Source organism: Cyrtonyx montezumae, unplaced genomic scaffold (assembly GCF_038088225.1).
Source record: "Cyrtonyx montezumae isolate F1298 unplaced genomic scaffold, pur_monq_1.0 scaffold_3, whole genome shotgun sequence".
Taxonomy (NCBI): Eukaryota; Metazoa; Chordata; class Aves; order Galliformes; family Odontophoridae; genus Cyrtonyx; species Cyrtonyx montezumae.
In genome coordinates this window covers 154755487-154778347 of record NW_027072034.1, presented here as the reverse complement: position 1 = coordinate 154778347, position 22861 = coordinate 154755487, and the positions used below count along the sequence as shown (strand labels likewise).

Below are 22861 nucleotides of genomic sequence, written 5' to 3'. Positions count from 1 at the left end.
TATAGACATATATATAGTGATATGTATATACACTATATATATATATCTGATTTTTATATATTAAATTTTCTCCTTTTTCTCCTCTACAAGCAAATCAAAGCAGCACTCTTTCTGCACTGAAGGTTCTAGCACTGTATTCTGTGTATTACACAAAGGATGCCCAAGCTATAGCACACAAGTCAGCTATGGCTCACTATAATGATTTATGCCACCAAAAACCATTCCTGCTACTTTCTTTCCTGAAGATCCTCTTACCTTCTGTCACAGCATGACTAAAGCTACTGTGAGACCAAAATACAGGAACTCCCATCCTATGCCCAATCATGTGATAATGATGCACATGACTATTGGGTTGTGTGACTCAAAACATGCCTAGTGTCTGTATATAGGATCGCAGAACATGCATGCAGCTATGGGTTGCAGTGCACAATCTTTTGAGCCTACTGTCCAGGCCACTCATTTAAAGATGCCTCATATTCATAGCCAGGGAATGGCTGTGCTCTTGCTTGGCTTCACCTGGTAATAAAAATACCCAGGCTTTTGGAGTGATAAGCCCTGGGAATGGTGGGGCACATGAGAAGCCTGTTACCACTTCAGAGCCAAGCACATGTGCTCGAGGAAGTTTCAGTCTTGCTCCAGATCTCCACCCTAAATCCTGAGTGCTGAAGTCCAATTTGTTTCACTTTGTGCCTTCAGAGTGATTTGTCTTTGCATCTTGTTGAAGTTCCTGCTGTGTGCTGCAGAATCATTTAAGACTTGGCTGCTGCTTTTATAGAGAATTACCCTTTTAAGACCTGAATACAACTCAGAGCAAGAGAGTTTTATTTTGATGGGACTACTCCTATATTTAATGGTAGTCGTGGGCTTGACTTGGCTGTATCAAGGGATAGGACATAGTGCTAAGCCTGTAGTGAATGTAAATTCTTGCAGAAAACCCCAGGACTTTATGCTTGTCAGTATCACCACCCAAAATAATGCTGGCCTCCTTACAAGACACTGGTGCCCTAGACTATGTATTGGTGTTTACATGTATTATAGATGACAAAGCTACTTATTTACCTATATAACAGAAACTGAGTGTGACTATTCTGTGATTAGCTAACAGTCTCCTTAGTTGTCTGAGACCAGCTGTGTTTGGGAGAGACACTAAACCCAACTTTTAGTAGCTGATATGTGTAAGAAAGTGGTGATTATGACCTGTATGTAGCTGTTAATTCATTGTGATTCAACCATGGTAAAGTTTATGGAGCCAAAATCTTTCCATCATATTCTGAGTGATGAAGGCCTTATCTTGTTCCAGAACATTATTGTGTAGTTTAATAGAGGTTTCTTTCTCTGATTTATGTGGTTGTGATTTATGCAGCCTGCACCCATACTCAGCTCCTACAGCTGTGCCAGTGTTGCCTACTGCGGACCAGATGGTGAATGAGTTTGGAAATTGATCAATGTTAAAAGTGACTGTTTTCTTTTTGGCTGAGTTACAGTGGTAGAAGGTATGGGATAGGGTAGGAGAGTGAAGGCCACTTAAGCTACTACTGCTGCCAGAAGAAATATTCAGTGAATGAAAGCCTAGGTTATGTCTGACCAAACCCTGTGGAAATCTTCTGCCTCAGGGACAAAATCCTGCTTTCCAGCCCAATGTGCTCTCATCTGATTTATTCATCTCCTGTTTACAACTTTCTAGGGTGCAGCAGCCAGGCTGAGGTAGGTGCTGAGGCAGGAAGAAAAGGTGGGAGCAGGAGAAACAAAGGAGCAAATAAGGTGCTACACAGAAAGTGGTTTCCAGCATAACAGGTATGGGATAAGTCCCTTTCAGCACAGGAAGATCTGTCACTGCTCTTCAGTGGTCACAGGTCTGGATCTTACATTTTTATACATAAAGAAATGGGGTGAACAACCTCTTCCATGAGAAGAAAGAGCAGGGTAAGGAACTTCACTTTATATATATGTCTCCCTCTCCAGTGCACCGCATTTCCAAACACTAAACCAAGACTGAATTACTGCGCTATAAAATGAGTTGAACCCGCCATGACCTGAAGACTGGTTCAGTTTACAGCCAAGTCCATAATCCAAAAAGCATGAAGGATCAGCAAAGGGAAGAGAAATAAAAGTGTTGAGCAGAAAGAGTCAGCAGGTAGTCCTTAACAGTCAGCTAATCACAGCGAATAATGTATTACAGCAATGCCACTGAGACTCCTCTGGCTTTTACAAACTGCTCCTCTTGCATCGTTTGTAAATGTGAAATCTTTTATCCCTGTCTGCAATGCAAAGATGTTTCCAAATGTCTTAGGAAACGATGCCGTTCCAAGAAGAGCCCAGTTGTGTCTGACCCCATCAGATGCTGGATGCTCTAGAGAACGGTCAGCCTTTGCTGAATATATGCTGTGGCTGAGTGGCATGCCACTGAGAGGAGCGTTACACATGCTCCGTACCTCTGACAACTGAAACCAACTTTCTGCCAAATCAAACATCCTTCTTGAATGTGAGAGTTTCTAACACCTTCTGAAATCCTGCCTGAATATAACCGATTCTGTGTTGTAGCTACGGATGTTTCCCATACATTCTTTAAGCCTTATCTGTAACCCTTCTATGCTCTTGATCTCTAATGTATGTGTGAGAACTGGGCTCCCTTTAAACCATTTGAAAATGATGTTTCTTTTGCCTTTTTTACTGTCTTGATGTTCTTCTATGATCAATCAGGACAATTTGTCAGCTCCCTCCTCCCCAGCACTCATTACTTTCTATAGATTTCACATCAATCTCTACTTTATATTTTTTTAAGTTACTGGTCTGTCATTCCTTCACCACAGGAAGCACAAGTTTAACCACTCCATCAGTGCAATTACTGACTTGACAATGCTTCATTATGCCCTAAAGCAGAGAGGCTTGCTATTTGTTCTGCAGTAAAAAAGCTCTTAATTAGGTTATTGCACCTCCTGTGTAAATATCTCATTTTGCCTCTGAAATTGGGAAACTTAACTCTATCCCTTGCTGTTTAGAAAAGGCCAAGTGACATCACACAGCAATCTTTCACTTTCTGGACAAAATTAATTAATTGATTACTTCATTCCTGCTGTTGACAAGCAGGTGATTTCTCTCTGATCAGACACTTAGAGCTACTGATTTTACCTGTGCTTTGTATTTCTTGGCAGTAGGGATCCAACTCAGTTCTTTTTGCATGTGTAAATTGGAACTCAGGATGTTAGCATTGCTTTGGACTTAACAATAATACTACATATTAAGTCCTTCTATAATGAGAGTCCATAGAGCTTTGTGGTGGTATTGCAATACAGTATAAAGTATTTTCATAGCATGCTTCATTTGATCTCAGAGAAAGGATAACACTGGAAATAAATGGCAGAAATGGATTCTTAGCTGCCATGGAAAATCTTTGTCAAGCTACAGTCACATCTGAATTTTGGGATGTCCTCATGTTTTCCTGTTTCCAAAACTATTTATTCCTTTGGGTTCTCTTTAGTCAACTGCAGAATAAGAACACCAGTAATGTTTATGAACCTGAGAAAAAAAGGCTTACCCTAAGTTTCATAACCACTGTCTTTCTGTGAAAGAATATTGGATAACACCAAATAGTGGTATTTCTTGCAAAGCAACCAAACACTATCAGACTTTCTTTAAGGTCATTTTATTTTTGGTGATAAGTTAAACAATTTCTGTCTGTTTACTGGCCACACGGAAGTCCTTTAGTTGACTGTTACTTTTTCATTCCTCAGCATGGAGTTAATTGTTTACTAACTGTTAAGCTCTGTGCACTGAAAGATGCCTTTGGGCTCTTAAATCAGTGGGAATATCTCACTAGAACAACAGAGGCATGCCTAGTGCTGCCACAGCTGCTTGAGCATGCAGATCTCTCAGCTCTAGGCTACACTGCTTCTGCTTCATGTATGGGTCCCTTTGAATGGAGTGGAGTTCCATCTCTACCTGCTGCTTAAAATGAATGAACACCATACAGGGACAATATAGTCACGTAGAGGGACTGCAGTGTCCTGCTCTTTCCAGCTGCTCTGCATAACATAAGAAAAAAAACCAAACAAATTATGTTTCTCTGGTCATGACAGCCTCAGTAGTGAGTGGGAAAGTAGTGCAGGCATGTCCTTTCCAAAGACTGGGCTCCAAAGAATATGCTTTGGTTTACCATGAATTATGAATTATTATTTTCACTCAGAGGGTGGTGATGCACTGGAACAGGTAGCTTAGAGAGGTTGTGGATGCCCCATCCCTGGAGGTGTTCAAGGCCAGGCTGGATGGGGCTTTGAGCAACCTGGTCTTGTGGGAGGTGTCCCTGCCTATTGCAGGGACTAGATGATCTTAAAGGTCCCTTCCAGCCCAAACCATTCTATTATTCTATAATACTCAAGAGGAAGCCTTTGGTAGTGCTTATTGAGTCTGTGCTAGCTCCTGAACATACAGGAGAAAAACAGAAGGGAGAATGATTGGCCTCAGAGTGATGGCTTTGGTTAGTTTTGGGGCTTCCTCAGAATCGAAGCATAGGCAGGAGGAAACAAAAATAGAAGCACAGAGTCATACTAGGCTCTGTGGCCCAACACAAGCTGCATTCCAGTTTAATAGCCCCACATTCCTGACTGAACCACCTCTGACTAGGTGCCAGATACCCATCTCAACTGCATCCCCAGTAATGCTAGAGGACTTATGCCTGAGTGAGAATACTATGAGCAATATCAGTTTCTGGCCCAACATCAGCCCCAGTTCTCCTCTCTGGACTAATCCAACTTGCTGACAAAACTAGTTAGCTTTCTAGAGACACATGGCTGATTGACTCCAGCAATTTAATAACGACGTGTTTTTGACTGACTGCTAATGGGATCGCCTGAGATAGGCTCAGCTGCTTAGTGGGGGTTACAGTTTTACTTGCAAGCACAATAAGCTTGAAAATCTATCTAGGATGACATAAGAGAAAAATATTACAATCTCCCTTGTAAGACAAGCAAAGTTTTTATATGCATTTGAAATAAATGTCTTATTTTCAGCTGGTTTCTTGCTCCAATTTTCTGCTTGCACTTTTTCTAGGGAGATTTATTTCTCCATTGCAATTTTTCAGCTTGATTTTGGTGTTGGCAATGTGTAGGACAAAATCATAAATAACAGAAAAGAGATAATTTCTTCCCTTCTCCCCTCTAATTTTACTTCGCAGAAAGCTCATCAATGCTTACCCCTTCCCTTTCCACAGCAGACTTGAACCAGTTCTTGCTGCTACAGTGAAATGAACCAGATCCTATGGTAGGCTTCCAGATACCAGAGTTATCAAATGTGATTTTACAATCTAATTAGCAAGGAATTAAACATTGCAACTCATTGAAGCAGCTGGATTGCTCTTGTCAGAAGGATTTTACCACCTGTGGAGGGTAAAAAGTCTTTTTACTTGGTCCACACAGGGTAAAAGCACACTACAGAGAAATAACAAAGCCTCAGTCACTCTGTTCGTGTTCTATCCCTGATTTAGGCTGTGCATTTTGGAATAGCCTTGCCTACAGACGGGATCTGCAAGCATCACATAACAGAGAAATGCTCATCTAGACTGCCATTTCACTGATGCTGACTCTGGATTGTGGCAAAGGACAAATTCTAGCCTGGAAATGCTTGCTCTCTCCTCCCACCCAACTTTCTCTGCAAGATTTATATGACCACTTCTCCTAAGCCACAGAAGTTCTCAGTGGTTTGTTCTTAAGGCAGCACTACTCTTTGGAGTCTTCTGGATTGCATACATAATTTGCTGAGACAAAATAATGAATTTCCGATAAAACTACTTTTAGGGATATGCTTGGACAAGAAGAGCAGGAGGTGCCTACAGTTTTTCTGATTCTTGAGACAATGTGAGAGGTGGAGACAGGTTAACAGAAACAGAGAGGCCAGCCAAAATGCTCTCAAGCTCTAAAACCAATGCTTCAGACCAGATCACCATGAAAAGGTGAGAAGAAAGTAGAGGAACCAAGTAAGGAGGCTTGACTCTTCTAGTAGAGGAATAGTTGTACCCTCTCGTGCAGTCAGAGTACTTGACCTCCATTCTTCTTTGCTCTCAACTAACCCTTTCTTACCATCAGGGCTGATAAAATTGCTATGGCTTCTGAATGGTTGAGTCCTGTCATGGCAATGTATGAGTTTCTTCCAAAGAAATGTTTCTGTCACTATGATTGACTTCTGAAGACATGTTTCAAGGACACATTTTCCCTGGGGAACTGGCACTATTGAAGATATGTGGGTGCAATTACCCAGCCTAGGCATGTTTCAAACTATCATGTGTGAGTATGACTTGCCCTGCAGGCAATGATTGATTATGAATAGACGTGTCTCTTAGAGCACAGTTGCTCTGTGAAGACCACCTTGTTTCTCTCATTCTCATTCACATCTTCAGTGAATAAAAAACCCCAGTGAAGAGCCTTCAGTGAATAAAAGGCTGATCAGGCTACCTCCTGCTTCTTCCTTATCAGCTCTGTCTTCTACTGAAAGCTTGATTCTAGTTTATTTTAACAGGAGATGCTATCTGAGGTTCAGGTAGTGTATAACTTGAATGTGATCAGAGGAGGTAGGAGAAAGGGAGGTGGCACACTTTGGCAACAGGGATAAGGCAAAGAGAAATGCTTTTTTTTTTTTTTAATTCAGCATGGAAACATTTGCATTCACAGAAAAGCTGCCCAGTTGTTCCAAGTCATCCATTTCTGCACAGTTGCCTGCAAACAAGCCTCAGACCTTGCTTCCTGACAACTCCATGGGTTTGCAGTACAAGCACTGTTACTTACAGACTGTACATATCAGCCTGCAGGGCATGTACTCAGAGATTAGGGTTTTTTTTTTTACTGGACTGCATCCTAGGTAGCAATATCAGAACATGTGAGCCTACTTGGTAAGATGAGCTCAGGGGATCAAAAGTTTTCTCCTCCCAAATGAACAGGATATTTGTTAGCTGGATTTCTCAGCTGCAGTTTGGAAAGACTGAGACAAATCCTGATTTTCAGACACACTGAAAGCCTCACCAAGAATAGCAGTAAAAAAACAAGAACAGCTGATCATCAATGACAAAGTTCTAATTTGATGATCAGATCTTTGCATGCCATACCTTACTTCATGAATGGTCACAAAGTCAAGTTCCTAAACAAATCAGGTATTGGGCTGAAACTTCTTAATGCATATGATAAAAGTTTTTTCCCTGTCAGCTTGCTATTAACTCTTAATTTGCTTGTCAAATAGAATGCTACTCTGGGGAAAGTGATGCAATATTTTTCTTTTTGTAAAGCATGGAAGAAGCTTTGCTGTCTCTTCTCTCCCTTTCTGATAATTTGTGGCCTGACAATAGACTATTAAGGGTCAGCTGAGCACCTTCAATCCCATCACAACCATTGAAAGGTCTTCAGCACCTGAGAGGATCAGCATTGCCATTCTCATTTATGTCCTATAAACTACGATGTAAAGAAGCATGAGGTACAAGATTACGTGTTGCTTATTTTCCCCCCATACTGCAACATTTAATAAATTAAGAGCTACTTTTGTCCATTAATTCCCTGCAGACATTCAGACACAGAATCACAGAACAGTAGGGGTTGGAAGAGACCTCTAGATATCATCAAGTCCAACCCCCTGCCAAAGCAGCTCCCTAGCCCAGGTTGCACAGGTAGGCATCCAGGTGGGTCTTGAATTTCACCAGAGAAGGAGACCCCACCACCTCTCTGTGCAGCTGTGCCAGTGCTCCATCACTGCACTGCGAAGGAGTTCCCACACACATTTGTGCAGAACTTCCCATGCTTCAGTTTGTGGCCATTTCCCCTCATCCTGTCACCACACACTGCTGAGAAGAGTGCGGCCTCATCCCTTTGCCTCCTTCACTTTAGATATTTATAGATATAGATTTATAGACATTTGGGAGAAACTTGACATCCTTCAAAATCACATGAATCAGTGCCAGCATTTGGCATACATCACACCCTCAAATCAAGATATAACATGAGAGGCAAGCCTGGACCTTGACAGAAAAACAAACGCTTACCTTTCTTGGTTTCACTTTGTCGTGGTAGTCATATTGAAAAATCCCCTTATAGCTAAGTCCTAACCACCAAGGAATTCCCTGCTTGTCCTGAAAGAAAAAAAATAGAAAGAGTAAAATTGAATGGGAGGGGAAAATTATGGAGATTTCCTCTGTAAAAGGTAAAGATTTGTTTCTAAGCAACATCTTTGAATGTCATGGGTGCCATTAAATTGCCCCATCTGAATTTCCTCAAGTCACTAAACTCTTTGGTGTTAAGGGGAGATCTGTTTCACTTTTAGCTATAACATATAAAACCATTTAGAATGCATCATCTGCAATCAAGTTACTCAAAATGCTGCTAGGGGAAGTTTGACATTGGTCCCTTGTGTAGTGGTACATCCTCTTTTTCTGCCCTTTAAATTATTCAGCCCAAACACTCAGAAATCAGAGAGGAAAGAAGGAGACTCATCCAGCTGACTTGAATTATGTGGAGGGATTTTAGCATTAATCCTGAAAATGCAGCAGTAATGGGATCTGAGAGCTACTAAGTGATAAGGTCTGACAGGCTTGGACCCAACTGCTTTGTGTCTGAGTGTGCAATAAAATGTCCTTTTGCAGTAATGGCTGATATCTGATACCAGCCTCTTTGCAATTTACTGGACTGGAGTCCTCAATGAAATTACATCTGTTCTGTTAAGGTGATAGAGCAAGGCAGAGTAAAACCAGTAAAACCAAAACCCCTACATCAGGCAGAAGCAAAATTATATTGCCTCACTGCTGCTCACTGGCACATACTGATCATGAAGAGTTCACTGGAACAGCTCTCAAGTGTTAGCAGGCTAGGACATGCAGCCTAATCCATCCAATCTTTCTTGGTTTGGAAAACTCCAAGAGATCTGGATGCAAATGTACAAGATTGGAAGATACGGTGATAAATCACTAAACAGGAGAAATAAGGAATTTCATGAATAGCTGCACAAAACTGACACAGTAAGAAGTGGAGAATGGTGTGTGTGTGTGTGTGTGTGTGTGTGTGTGTGTGTATGGTGGAAAGTTCCATCTCCAGAGTATGCACTGGTGATTTGGCATTGATATTTGGCATCTTTCTGCACTATATCTGCATGCATCTTTATCTCAAATGAAAGTAGATGCAGTCTGCAGATCATGGCTAGTCCTAGTTAGCTGCTCATTCATCAGCAGGTTACAAAAAATCCAATCTCCTGAAACTACAAGGAGGAGTGAAGAACAGACTTTGCCAGCAAAGTGGCTGTTTTGTCCCTTTGGTGGTGGCTCTGGCATCACCACAGCTTGCCACTGCATGCGGCCTGAACAACTCTAGCACAGCCAAAGGACTTTGTCAGTTTTATCTTGAAGAACAGGATTTTCCTCTTTGGAACTGTATTTACCAAACATTCACTACACTGTTGAAATAAATTTATTCTACACAGGAAGTAAAACAAGAGTTCAGAAATAGTGCATTGTACTTTGAAAGCAGTACAGTTGTTTTCCCCTCTCCCCCTTCCCCTCCAAAATCTGCTTAATTCAGTAAATAACCCTTTTTTGTAGCACATACCTTTACTGCATAATAATGCACTCCATATGTTGGGAGGGATTCTACAATACTCATGTAACTGAAAAACAACACATCAGAGAATAACACTGAGAGGATGATCAAAAATAAATGCTTAAATATATAATAAGTAAATAAATACTTAAAGCATTAGATAAGATGGGAAACGTGGTTACATATTAGATTTACAGTCCAGTATAAATATTTCCTGATAAAACAAAGGTCACCAGAAGTTGCTTTTATTTCACTTACTTCACAATTGCTTGACCTCTTGTCTGTCCATTTAGTTTCTTGTAGTGTTCAATGACTCGGTCCTCGCTAGAAAGGAAGAAATGAGATGTTTTATCCAATGGCAGTATCATGACCAAGAAGCATGCAAGAAGAGTAATAAATGCTCTGTTAATGCAGCTACCAACAAGAGAATCAAGTGAAAATGTTAGATGATGGAATTTGATGTCACTCAAGGAAAACAAGGGGAGCTCACAGGCTGAGAATAAATCTGGGTTGCTAAGAGTTGCTTTTCTGAAGCAACCTTTTTTAAGTCACAAACACATACAGATTTTTCCCTTTCCACAACATTTCCCTTACATACAAGTGGTGCCTACGATGTTACACTGTGTGTATCAAAGCTGCTGAAGCTTTTTTGCCCTAGTGGTGCAACTTCTTTCCAAGAGCACCAAGTTCCCTCAGTTAGCAAAGCTTTCTTAAATTAGTGGCCACTAATGTCCCTAAGCCTCACAGATTACTTCTGCACAAAACTATGTACAAGAGCACTAGTAGAAGCACTCTTGGAGTCATCTCTCTCAGCAAGGAGTTAAATTCCCACTATACACAGAAGCAATATCTTTAACAGCAGGTTAAACAGTGTCAGGGAGTGTGTCCTAGGCACTCAAAGTTGGGTCCCTTTAATGTTAAAGTATCAATGTGCCCTTGCATATTTCTGGCTCATACTAACTTGCATTCCCTCAGGGAGAACTTGGTCATGCATTGAGAGTTAGCACCAGCCTAATCCCAGTGCTGTATTGGAGAGTAAGAGAGTTTAATGGTATAGAAGAATGTTCCAGTCAGAGAACAGTTCTAGACATGTTTGATGAATGCATGTTAGACATTCAACCCTACACATTAGAGATGCAGGATCTGAAAGTAAGTCAACATGATCCAAAGAACACATGACAAAAATCTCTGAGTTCAGTTTTAAAGAATCACCTATTGTTATGGCTTTATGATTTCTGTTGTATTATTGATATTCCACATCATAACATCATGTGGTGTATTGGGAGTTAAAGAGTTAATGCTCTAGCTCTGAGCGGCTCCCCACGTCCCCATATCAATAATACAACAGAAATCATAAAACCATAACACCTATTTCTTTGGTAAACGGGTTGTAGGAGAACACAGAACCAGAGCTATTGGATGCATACAGTCAGGTGTCCTAGCAAGGTCACAGCATGGCAGTGATCTCCTTTCAGAGGTTCACAGTGCACTTCTTTGATTTCAACAGCATTCCTCTCAATTTGCAACACATCACAATTTACAGACTTGGTACTTTCATGCTGGTCTGACTTTGATTCTTTATCTTCCAGCAATGTAATGCCCACCAGACCAGCTCTGCTGCATTAGCATAGCAGAACACTCCAGACCTCACATTTAAACCCATACTCTTGGTCTTTATGTTGTAACTCTAAGAAGTCTGTTGAGTCTCCTAGAGGTACATTACAGACATTACTGGATTAAGAAGAAGGAAACCTAAACTTCTTTCTCATCTAGCACCACAAAAGCTTGCAGTTGTACCAAGTGTCTTATCTAATGTGGTCATGTTGCACGTGGTTTAAGTCACTGTGAACTGGAATTGCTTCCTCTCTGCATTTTCTATGTCTATATGAACCTTTATAAGCAGCCACATGGTAGTCTATCATATGTTAATCCTTCCACAGGCAGAACTGAAGCTATGGCAATGTTACAGGCTTGGGACAGCGTGGCTGGAAGACTGTGTAGAGGAAACGGGCCTGGAGGTAGTAGTCAAAGGTCAGCATATGTGAAAAACTGCAAGGTGTTTCACTGAGCACAGCCCACCTAATATGGCTACACATCTATCTGGGGCCAGTATCTCTGCCAAAAAAAGTTCCCCTGTCCATGCAGTGCCCAACTCTGTTGACACTATTCATAATGCCTCAGTACACAAGCAGTGGCCTTGTGTACTGTCCTGTGACACAGGATGCTCTGTTCTGTGACGTCTCAAGGAGGACATTCCACACTGTGACATGACAAACAGGATGTTCTGTGCACAGATGGGGAGTGGGGCCCTGGCATGGGGGAGCTGAGGACTGTATGTCTGTCCCTGGTAAAGCCAGGAAGAAGGCAGAGGAACAAAAACACCAGCACAGACACCAAGGAGTGATTCAAAGGAGACAGTCTGTCGGTTCATCCCCAGGGCCAGCTGTTGTCCCATAAGCCTGGCATTTGTCTGAGACTAACTGCTTTCCTCACTCACTCACCAGCTCATCCAGTGAAAATAAAAGGATTCTTACTGGGGCAGGGTGAAGAAATGTCCCACCAGCACACCACAGCAGTTACAGGGTGCTGATGGGATCCATGACAAATTACATGGGTAAAGCAATGGTCACCTTTCCCATCAAATCCCTCAGAATAATTTAAATGCTCAGAAAATAGCTGTAAGGAAATTCAATGGTTATAAAACCATACTCAGCCCACGGATCTCAGCAAGTGCCATGTACGTACAGGCATGCACATGAAGACAGAGCTCAGCTCTCCTGCTATGATTATCATAAACAGGATTACTTTTGGAGCAATAACTGAATTACAAGAGTGTTCAGCACTGGAAGATCTCCAATAACCATCATTCTTAATTAAAAAGATGGACAGAGAGAGCTTACAGCTCTTTGAAATTACCTTTTAAACCATGATTCCATGTGGATGCAATTCCTCTCTCACACAGGAATAAACGAGGAATGACTTCTCAAAAACTAGTGGAGTTTCTCCAGTGCAAAATGTTCTTAGCTTTGGTTTGTACTCTGCACATTTTATAGTATAGATCAAGCTCTAATACTTGTGCCATTCGAGGATAAATGCACCTGCCTGCTGGTTGCCTAATGTGGTTCTGGCTGCGCACTGCTTTCTTACAAATGATTATTATGACAGATATATTTCTGGACCACTTCCCTCAGGGATGGAAGCCAATTGATGGCCCATTTCCTTAAAAGGATAGACTGGATGCCAAGAAGCCTTCCTGAAAACCCAGATGAATAAACTTATATTCTCAAACCATACTAAAAGATGTGGGATAGTCCTCAGTTTTCCTGAAGAAATACAGCAACACTCTCTATGCCTCCATTGCCCTTCAGAATGCTAAATATGTTCCTTTCTGTTGTATAATATTTTGACATGTACAGATGTTAAGTGCAAGAAAAGTATCACCCTTGTTTCTACTTTCTTTTGGATAAAAATAAAACTTGAATGATCAATCAAGGCATTAATATTTTACAGTGGGACTGCCTTCCACCTTTCTGTAACACTGGGCTAGTCACATGGTGGGAAGAGGTATTCCAGAATACAGTTCATTCAATCTGTTGAGTGGCCTCCCTGGGAGGATATTATTGTTGCTTCCCTTCACTAACACTAAAGGGAGCTTAGAGATGGCCTAGCTCAGATGGAGTTGTCTGCACTGAAGAAATGTTGATGACCAGATGAGTCCCACCCTAGCTGCCTGACACTGGCTTCTCAAATAGTTCTCTGGAGTCCTTATTCTTTCACACAGTCCTGCGAGGAAGATCATCCAGCATAGAGATCACTTTTTGCCTCCTGCTCTGGGATGAAGGTATAAGCACAGCATGTGCCAGGGCAAACAAGCAAAATCATTCACAGGTCAGAAGGAGGATCAGCAGAGCTTACAGATCTTCTCCTTTGTAATTTCAGCTGTTCTTTTCTAAGCAGCTGCCATGGTGTTATTGACAGCTGGGAGAGTGCAAGGACACTGCCTGGACCACCAGATGATGTCTCCTCTTGCCCAGCTCTGGCTTGTTGCTGTGTCAGCAGCGCAGAAACTCATTCACAGTTAGTGTGGAGACATGGGGGCAGCTGAAGGACTACTGTCTGTTTGTCAGATCATAAAATGCTCCCCCCAGAGCTGAAAAAATTAATACTTGGATGATGTCCTGTAGCAAATAACTCATAAAGATGTTAAGAATTACCAACAAATCCCTCCTGTCACAGCAGCCTACAGAACTGAATGGCAGACAATTTGCAAGTAAATGCAGGGCCAGATTTTCTTATTACCAGATCCAGTTTTTCAAACGTATTTGTTTCTCCTCTCTATACCCAGCAGGTTGAGCTGTTTTAAACAGCTGTCCATGCACTGCTGCACCTTTCTGTATTCTGTTTCCAGCCAGATTTGTCAGTTTTGATGACATTCTCAAATTTGCTAGCATAATCTCTACTTGCAGTGATCCATATAATCAAATACTGCCCCACTGAAGCCAGCTGAGCATCTCTCAGGACAACAGGACCAACAGGAGAAGCAGATCCTGTGGTTTGCTCTTTATTAAGAGAAACTTAATTGTTGTTTTCAGTTAATATTTTCTGAGTTGGATTTTCTGGCAAAGCTGATGCTTTAGGGTGCTAAAAACAAACTTGCATGCAAAGGCTGTTGGAACATGGGACAAGTCTGGCTTCTCTGTAGTTCATTAGAAATCCCATTCTGGCACCTACTTTTGTGCCATTATCTCTGCTTCTTAGGTTCTTTTGGTAACCTAGTCCTGGGCTAGCTTGCTGGGGGGGGGATCTAGATTAAGACAAAGTGCAATGGCAATAGATGGAAAGCACTGTGAACTAACACATTCTCTCCAGTCTCCAGTGATTATTTTTGAATCTAAAATAATAAATTCTATCTGCTGTTTCCATGCATGGACAACAGAAATCAAAATTCAGGGTCTCAGTTCCTGGACTGTGTGGGAGGACTAGAAACTCAATTTTAGAAATTCAATTTAAAACAAAACAAAACAACAACAACAACAACAACAAAAACCAACCACCACCCTACTTGCTTCAGCCAGTCATGCTAAGATAGGCTTGCAAACAAGATGTGCAACTAATACTTCTTAATCTACAAAGAGCTGTAAACAGCAACATCATGATACACACATTACAACCTCTGTCTTTGTTGTGAGGTCTACAAATCTCCAAGAAGAGGTTAGAGTGCCTGCAGAAAGGGTGTGTAACCAGGAGACTCCATGGAGGTGGAGCTGGGGCCACAAACCATCTTCACTCAGACCTCACTGAATCTATAAAGCCAGGACTCATCGAACTGGCCTTACTGCACTATATGGGAGCAATAGGTGATGCTTTTTCATGATGTGAGTCAGAGATGCTGTATGATTTCATGCAGATTCGTGACAGTCACTTGTTGAAGGTATCATAGTATCTACTTGAATTTCCATTTGATCACTCTTTAGTCAATTTCAGACTGTTTTGATACAGTTGCAGATATAGTGTCGGATTGTTTTGTAAATTTGTTTAAAACTAACTAGAACAATTGCTTGCCCTACCCCTGATATTGTGAATGTTCCTTTCTGGAGCTAGAAATTCACTTGCTATTGTTTTGTGTTAATACTGAAGAATGTGAGTACAAAACTGACAGCAAATAGAAAGGGATGGGATTAAATTTGCATCCAGTAAGCAACTTGCATTTTTAAATGTTGCCCTCTTAGATTAAGGAAGGTTGATTCACCAGAGGCCTCTTCTTGAGATCATTCAGCATTTCAGTAGGTGTTTTTGAAAAAGCCACTATTAAAAAATAATGAACTACCTGGTCATTGAAATGAAATCACAAGTGAGTCACACAACTGTAGCCTCTGGTTTTATTACCCCATTGGAAACAATCAGCTTCCCAATCTGTGACCTGTTTTCGGTCACATGGGAACTCCTACAAAATTAAGTACAGCTGCAAGAAGTGCTGTATCTTTTGTATAACCATAAATACTTGCATTCTCAGGTTTTCACTTGGCTCTTCTTGCTCCAGGTGACTCAACATAAGCCCAAAGGCAAGAGAGGACAGAGGAAGTCCCAGACCTCATTGGTATATCTCATCAGAATTCACTAATACAGTTAATATTCCCTAATATTGACTAACTCTCATTGCTAGTGGGGGCAGACAGATCCTGATGGGCATATGGGCAGGCAGTCTGGGTTGTCACTGCTTTCCTATATACAGATACCATCACAAGAAACTGAAGCAAAGATTACATGGGTGCTTTAATAAGACCTCAGTCCTTATAGCTACTGAAGGATCAGATTTGCTTTCTGTCCATGACTAGTTGTTCCCACCTATTCTCTTGTGGTGGCTGTTAACCTGAGCTACTGCACTGTCAGCCAGGCCAAGGCAAAACATCTGGATGGAAATGGTCTGATTTTTAAAGCGTTTGTGATTAATGGAAGTGTTAGTTTGTGTAAACGTTCCTAATCTCAGCCTAGGACTCTGCCTCTTTCCTGTTGTGCTTAGAAAGCAATTAGTACCTCACAGAGTAGCTTGCCTATAGCTTGACACCAGGTACCACTAGTTCTGGTATTGTAGGCATGCTATGGCAATTGAATGGACTTCCTGGCAAAGCGAAGACTTGAGATCATAAACCACAAATTGAACTTTTTTCCCCTGTCATCTTCAGATTGTCAAGATTATCAAGAAAATAAGAATAGCAGATAAAGAAGGTCACTCCCACTCTGAGGTTTGTAGGCGAATGCTTTAAAGACAAAGCATGAAAGGGAAAGAAACAGAAAACTCAAGTGAAAACATCTCCCCGTTAATTAAGAATATTTCCACAAATCCTTTCAAATTTGCACAGGTAAAGGGAAGGGTGGGGTGGTACAGAAGCTATCTCTGGGACATATAAGATTTAACTGTGATTCTTCTGCACTGTATTTCATTTTCGGTTCTAGTTCACATTAGAGAAGTATATCCCTGTTACTGTGCCATTCAGAGAGGACTTGCAAGGTGAAGCACAATCACAACGCACACCAGTGAAAAGCACTGACATTTCAAACTGGGAAAAATCTTTCTTTCCACAGATATAAAATGCTGGAAAAGTGAACAACATAGGTTGGTCTCTTGATGTCATTGGGAGACTGGGAGGTCTGCACTGAATCTTCTTGCCAGACATTACTGAAGATATTTGGCACATGGAGCAACTGATTTGCAAGGTGGTTGTTTTATTTGTGTTGCATCATTCAATCAGTTGGTGTCAGATCCAGAGTTAGGAGACAGGAATACCTGCATCCCAGTATCACTCTCAGATCACTCACTGCCACAGCCAGGCCCTGGATGAAACACTACAAAGCTACTCAACAGAATGAAACATTACCAGTAAGCAAGGGAAGGATGCTCCTTCAGCGCTGGTGTTGGAAGGGCTGGCAGCTTCTTTAATTCATTCCTTACAACTTCATTGCTGAAAGAGAATTCAAAAGGAGGATCAGGCTACAAGAAAACAACCACAGTATATGATATGACCTGACCTAGCTGGCAGACTGCTGCAGCTCTGCATCTGTTCCTCCTTAACAAATGGCAGTGGGGTTTCCTTTCTCTTCTCTCTCTGTTTGTTTTATGGTTAACTTTTCCCTCTATTAACAAAATTGGAGAGAAGCTCTCTCAGATGGTTATCTAGAAGCATTTCCTACCAGTGACTCTTGACACACAAGTTACCATGCCACACTGCATCTGAGCAATGTCCCAGGAACACATTCATAAACAGAACAAGGGGAAAAGAAAAGTAAAAAAAATGAAGAGGTGGTTTCATCTACAGTAAAACATCTTTATTTAATGTCTACAGCCTGCTGCAAAAAGTAATTATTTGCTTTCTTAGCATCATAGGTTGCTCTTAGCCTCTTGTACAAGTGAACTGGCCTTTGCACATCTTCACTGATAAGAACGCATCCTGATTTTATTTCCTGCTACGCAAAACCCTCAGTGGGACCAGGCCCAATTACTTCTCTAATGTTCTCCTCCCTGCAATCTCCAGCTACAGCTCCAGCCAAGTGGAGCAACAGAACTGCACACCAATGAGCAGGAAAAGCTCATGAAATGGCCGACCAGTTCACACAGATGAAATTAAACCATGGGATTTTCTTCTAGCAGCTCAGAATGCCTCCCCTTCAGCTTCCAAATGCACTAGGAATTGCAAGCACACAAAAAGAAATCTCTCAAAGGCTTGGGAGGGAAAGCAGTGTTGCTGCTGCTTTTAAGATCTGATAAATTCACTGCTAAGAGGGTCAGATGGGACACCGAGAAGTGCAAAAATATGAATATTTATTGGCTTACTTCTTAATAGCATTTTTTTTCCTGCCTTCTTGCACCCTGCTCTTTATCCTGCAAAATTCTGGCTATCTTGGAGCTGCAGAGTCAGATACCTCTTCCAGAGCTCTAGGTTTCCCAGCCCACTGACTTCCCTTGTAGAGCAGCAGGACCATTAAGCAGACAGACAGGTAGTCTTGTCATCCCCAGCTGTAGACAGGCCCTCCTGACAGGACCACTTGACCATCAGAGTCCCAGAGAGCCCTGGGATGTTATCCCGAGCTTTGTTCTGGTCTCAAGGACATCCCATAGTGCAACTTAGTAGTACTGCTTCAGCTGTAAACGTTTTCCCACAGCGTTTGTTCATTTGTGCATCACAGCAGCAGGCTCTGCCTGGGACCTAAGTGCATTTGTCTTAATTGGAGTTTGCAGGTTAATTGCTGGGTTGAGACATAGGATAAACCACTAACGTAAACCTTGGAGCAGACATTCTGGCACATCTACAGATATTTATTATCATGGCAATCGCCTGACAATCATTTAAATAGAACTAAAACAGGACTGTGACTTCTAGTTAAGACAGATCTTTGCTAGAGATGCCCAAGTGTTTGAGATTCGCAGGAGGAATATGCATAGAACAGAACTCCCAAATGACAGGCAACAACTGCCATACTAAGAACATGGTAAACAACTCAGTAACATCTCCTATGCCAAGTCAAATGGCTTGGCAAACTGTTTGAAGACTCACCTAAATTTCACAGTCATTTGAACATCACATCTTCCTTTGTAAATGCAAATGATTGAAAACTATTCAGACGTTTCTTTCCATGGCAGGTAAATATCTGCACAAGTCTGAACAAGAAGCTCTTCTGCTTCATGCTATCTGCTGATCTGGCCACTGTGCTGTGTTTGATAGCTCAGAAAACAAGCTGCTGCTGTTTATAGAGTTTACAGGATCTGCCCAGAGGTTATCTCCTCCACAGCATGTGCATACTCAGCTCTTAATGAATTCTTTGACATTATGAAAGAAACTGAAAAAAAAAAAATCAAAAATCAAAAATAACCAGAACAACTGGAGCACAAGCAGCAGTTCCTACCCTCAAGTGAAGATTTTGTGAGGTTGGCTGCTCACAGAAGGAAGTTGAGAAACTTCCAAAACTCTTCTGGGAAGATAGAGAGTAATTTCCAATCAGGGGCTTTCTGAACTCAGACAACTGTCAAGTAGGATGAGATTAGCAGTGACTAACTATCATTGAGAGTCTGGGAAAAACCCAAAGCCAGTAACAGCTCCCATGAAAGAGTGGGCTAATACCAATCAGCTCCCTCTTTCCTGCCAGTGAGGAACAAAGCCTGCACTATGATTAAAAAAAAAAAGTCTTTTAAAAATCCAAAGAAAGGACATTTTTGGTAATGGTGTTGGATGGCATCAGTATTTCTGCTCAATACCTAGAAAATATCATAAACGTAGTGCTGCATTACTTCGAAGGGACAAATGTGCTTCAGGTAATAACTTCAGGAACAAAAAGATGTTTTCATTCCCTAGTCCATATATTCACTGTCTTCTGGCAAGAGCCTCAAGGCAATTGAATTTAGACTCCTGAGAGGATGGCAAATCAGGCAGATGGAAAAAAGGAGTGACTCACACTGCATTTGAACTGGTGGCCATGAGGTCACTTTCCTTTTGTCTCCTCTAAAACACCAATCTCCTTAATTTTTGAAATGCTTCCGGCAGGATCACAAGTGGTTTCTAACTTACTTCATTTCCAGATCCTTCTAGTGAAATATCTCAGTGTGTTTATTTTATTGCTGTATTTAGGAAGTGTTTAATCTGGTCACCAGTGCTGTATTTATCTCATATCTAAAGCATCTCGTGTACCTCCAGGGTTGGTAAATATGCAAGCATGCTTTTAATTCAGATTTATTAATATACAGGGTAAAATGCTCCAATGAAACTCTCTCCGTGTCCTCCAGGCCAATTCAATCCTGCCCTATGGTGGAAATTATATGATTTAGGAGATGGAATGACAGTGTGAAAAAATGAACTGGAAAAGCCATCTGCACAAGACCCTGGCTGCTGGTAGGATATCCAGAAATAGAGTTGACTGGCTGGAGAATGGACATAGAAAACAGGAACACCTGAGTTCCTTGGCCAAAAAACCTCATGTCTGCATTGCTGTAATTTTTTCTACACATGAATGTAAAGGCTTACCTAGCCAATTTATAAGCATTTTGTGAAAAACAGCTGTTTTTACTTATTTATTTATTTATTTAAAACTGTCTGCAATAGTTTTGAGCAATATTACATACGCAATTATGTCTCAGGAAATCCATACTTCTTCCAGCCATGTGTAATAACAATGATCAGTAACGAAACGAAACTGCAAGTGAAAGCTCTCAACTCTTCTCAGAGTAGCAATTAATTTAGTTGAATGAAAAAGGAAATGCAGAGTCCGAAATCCTCAGAATAAAGAGTACCATCGGAGACACAGTGTGTAGGATCTCCTCCACGTGGCTGCAAGATGGAAGAGTGCAGCCCGCGTTTTGTAACCACTTAATAAATTTCAGCTGCTTAAATGCCAGTTGGTTACAGGGAAAGAAAAGTAAGCCTGAAACAATGTTAGGTTACCATCCACACAGATGTTGACATTATTATAAAATTCTACTAAGCAGCAAACTAGCTTTCCTCCTTTGTTACTTCGTATTTTGCAGGGAGATACTTGGAGTTCACTTGAAAAATCTCACATTGTTTAACCTGCAGTCTAGAATGAGAGTTTGCCTGAAGAACTTGCTGCAACATTTCAGGATTTTCTTTCATTTAGTATTCTTCCCCACAGTCTAAGGGACAAATGCTCAGTATATGTTATTTCTAGCTGCCTTGACACAGGGACTGTTTTAAGTTGAGAAGCTGGATTCAGAATTTTCAAAACGAAAGTTGGCATGAGCTACCTGATTATTTTGGTCAACATCAGACAGGATTTTAAATCTGGTAGGATTAATTAGAGGGGGAAATCTCAACAACAGTGTGTTATGCCCCCCCACTCAAATAAACCAGAGCACCACAATTCCTTCAACTATGAGGGCCTAAAGAGGGTCACACCTGTAGGATTTACATTCGACTAAAGAAATGAAACTCGAAACTGCCTATTCTCTGCCAACCAAGTGTGACTTTGTTCCCACCCAGAAATGATTTTGGCTGAAGCTAATAACCTTTCCATCTGTTTGCAGTATACCAATTTTGTGGCTTTACAAAACAGGTGATTCTGTGCCAATTTTTTGCTAACTCATAACAAAAGGAACATATTGAATCTGAGGTGTCCTGTTTAACCAAGAATCAACTGAACAGGGATACCTAATTGCCCTAAATTCAGTAGTATGTACTAAGCTGAGTCTAAATCTGTTTGGTCTTTTGTCAGATGAAGCATTTCAGTAGTCTGAAACAACGTGAAAAACTTTACCTGGTAATGCAGAGGACTAGAAACATTTTAAGGAGAATAACACTGTTTTAAAAGCTCACTCAGCTCATATTCTACCTAAATCTGAACCAACCCAGAGATGCTTCCTCTGTAGAAATCTGTTTGTGAAACGCTGACTTTGACCAGGCCACTTGGAGCAAACACTGAGAAATGCTTTTCTGAATTCACCTAGAAATGTTCAAGAGCTCAGGGTTCCCTGACAGATTTGTCTTTGAAATGAAGAACGTATTAGAAATAGGAAAACAAACAAACAAACAAACAAACAAAAAAGCAACAACAACAACAACAACAAAAACAAAAAAAAACCCCAACCCACCTAGCTGAAATGTTCACTATAGAGGCCAAAAGGATCTGTTAGGGCAATTGTGATAGCTCAGCTCAAGACAGATCCAGCTCAAGGCAGACTATACGCTCTACAGGCTTAGCAACACTTGGGAAGTAATTAAGATGCCCAGACTAGGCAGTAAACCCGGGTGGTGAAAATCAGTGCCAAGAGACTCACATAGGAAGATGTCCTACCAAAGAAAGCACAGCATGTCACTGAAATGGCATATAAAGCCCTTCTGGGTATAGGCATAAAGAGTAGTATGAGCATAGTTCATAAACCTGAAGTTCACAAACCTGAAAATTGACTGCTACAACTTGTAAGATCAATTCAGTCTTTTTGAGCCCTAACGAAACTTGTGACTGTATTCTGGAATCTTGAACTGGCCCATTGTGATCCACCACCTGGGTGCAGTGGGATTTGGTGACTCGGGTCACTGTGGGTGGGTGTGAGACCACAGTTCAAATTGTGACAAGTTGACTATCCCAGTATCTGAGGTGATCAGCAGCAATTCATAGGGAGACTCCCCTGGGAACAGCTATTCTCCCATAATTACAGATGAGATGGTGCTTATGTGCTCTTATGGATTAGGGCCAAAGAGAATCTTGCAGTTGCATAGGCTATAAATCTGATGGTGGTAGCAGACAACACAAGTGTGGAAATCTTCAGTCTGCATTCTTTGAAAACAAATCAAGAGTTCAAGAGTTCAGCTTTCATGCAACATATGCTGCCATGAAAAAATGCTATCTTTAAATCTCAAGATATTCACCATTGCAGAGATTCTCTGTTTGAAAGAACAGCCAGTTGTATAACAAGCAACATTTCAACAACAAACTTCAGGCACTAAAGCCAACTACAGCCCTAACAGAAGTTGGTATGTATGTCTACATCTGCAGTTCCTTTTGCTGGCCCCAGGCTTGGTTTGCAACTCAGATTTTGCACCACTGATACAAATAACCACAATTCTCAGCGGGCAAAGTCTTGACCACAATGACCTCACATTGACTTCAGTAGCACCTGGATCTCACCCAGCACATAAACTCCTGTCACTGCACGTTATGAGGGAGACACTGGACAGATGTCCCTGGAGATATTAAGTCTCCTACAACATAAAGTGTCAGGGTAGGATTTTTCAACATTTCTTCAAGAACAGCCTTTAAACTCCATTAATACAGCAGACTGCTTTGTCTCCGAAGTCCATTTA

General features: G+C 41.3%; 1 protein-coding gene across 3 annotated transcripts in view; it reads right to left on the bottom strand.

The window, feature by feature from the left end:
• The window catches only part of FRMD4A (FERM domain containing 4A), a 200396-nt gene that overhangs the window by 40017 nt on the left and 137518 nt on the right, over positions 1 to 22861 (bottom strand). For all 3 annotated transcript variants that reach the window (XM_065743729.1, XM_065743730.1, XM_065743731.1), the window contains 4 exons: positions 16934 to 17017; positions 9816 to 9881; positions 9567 to 9624; positions 8015 to 8101 (listed from right to left, as the gene is read on the bottom strand). In XM_065743729.1, coding sequence (XP_065599801.1) covers positions 8015 to 8101; positions 9567 to 9624; positions 9816 to 9881; positions 16934 to 17017 — 295 coding nt within the window. The remainder of the gene's footprint in view (positions 1 to 8014; positions 8102 to 9566; positions 9625 to 9815; positions 9882 to 16933; positions 17018 to 22861) is intronic.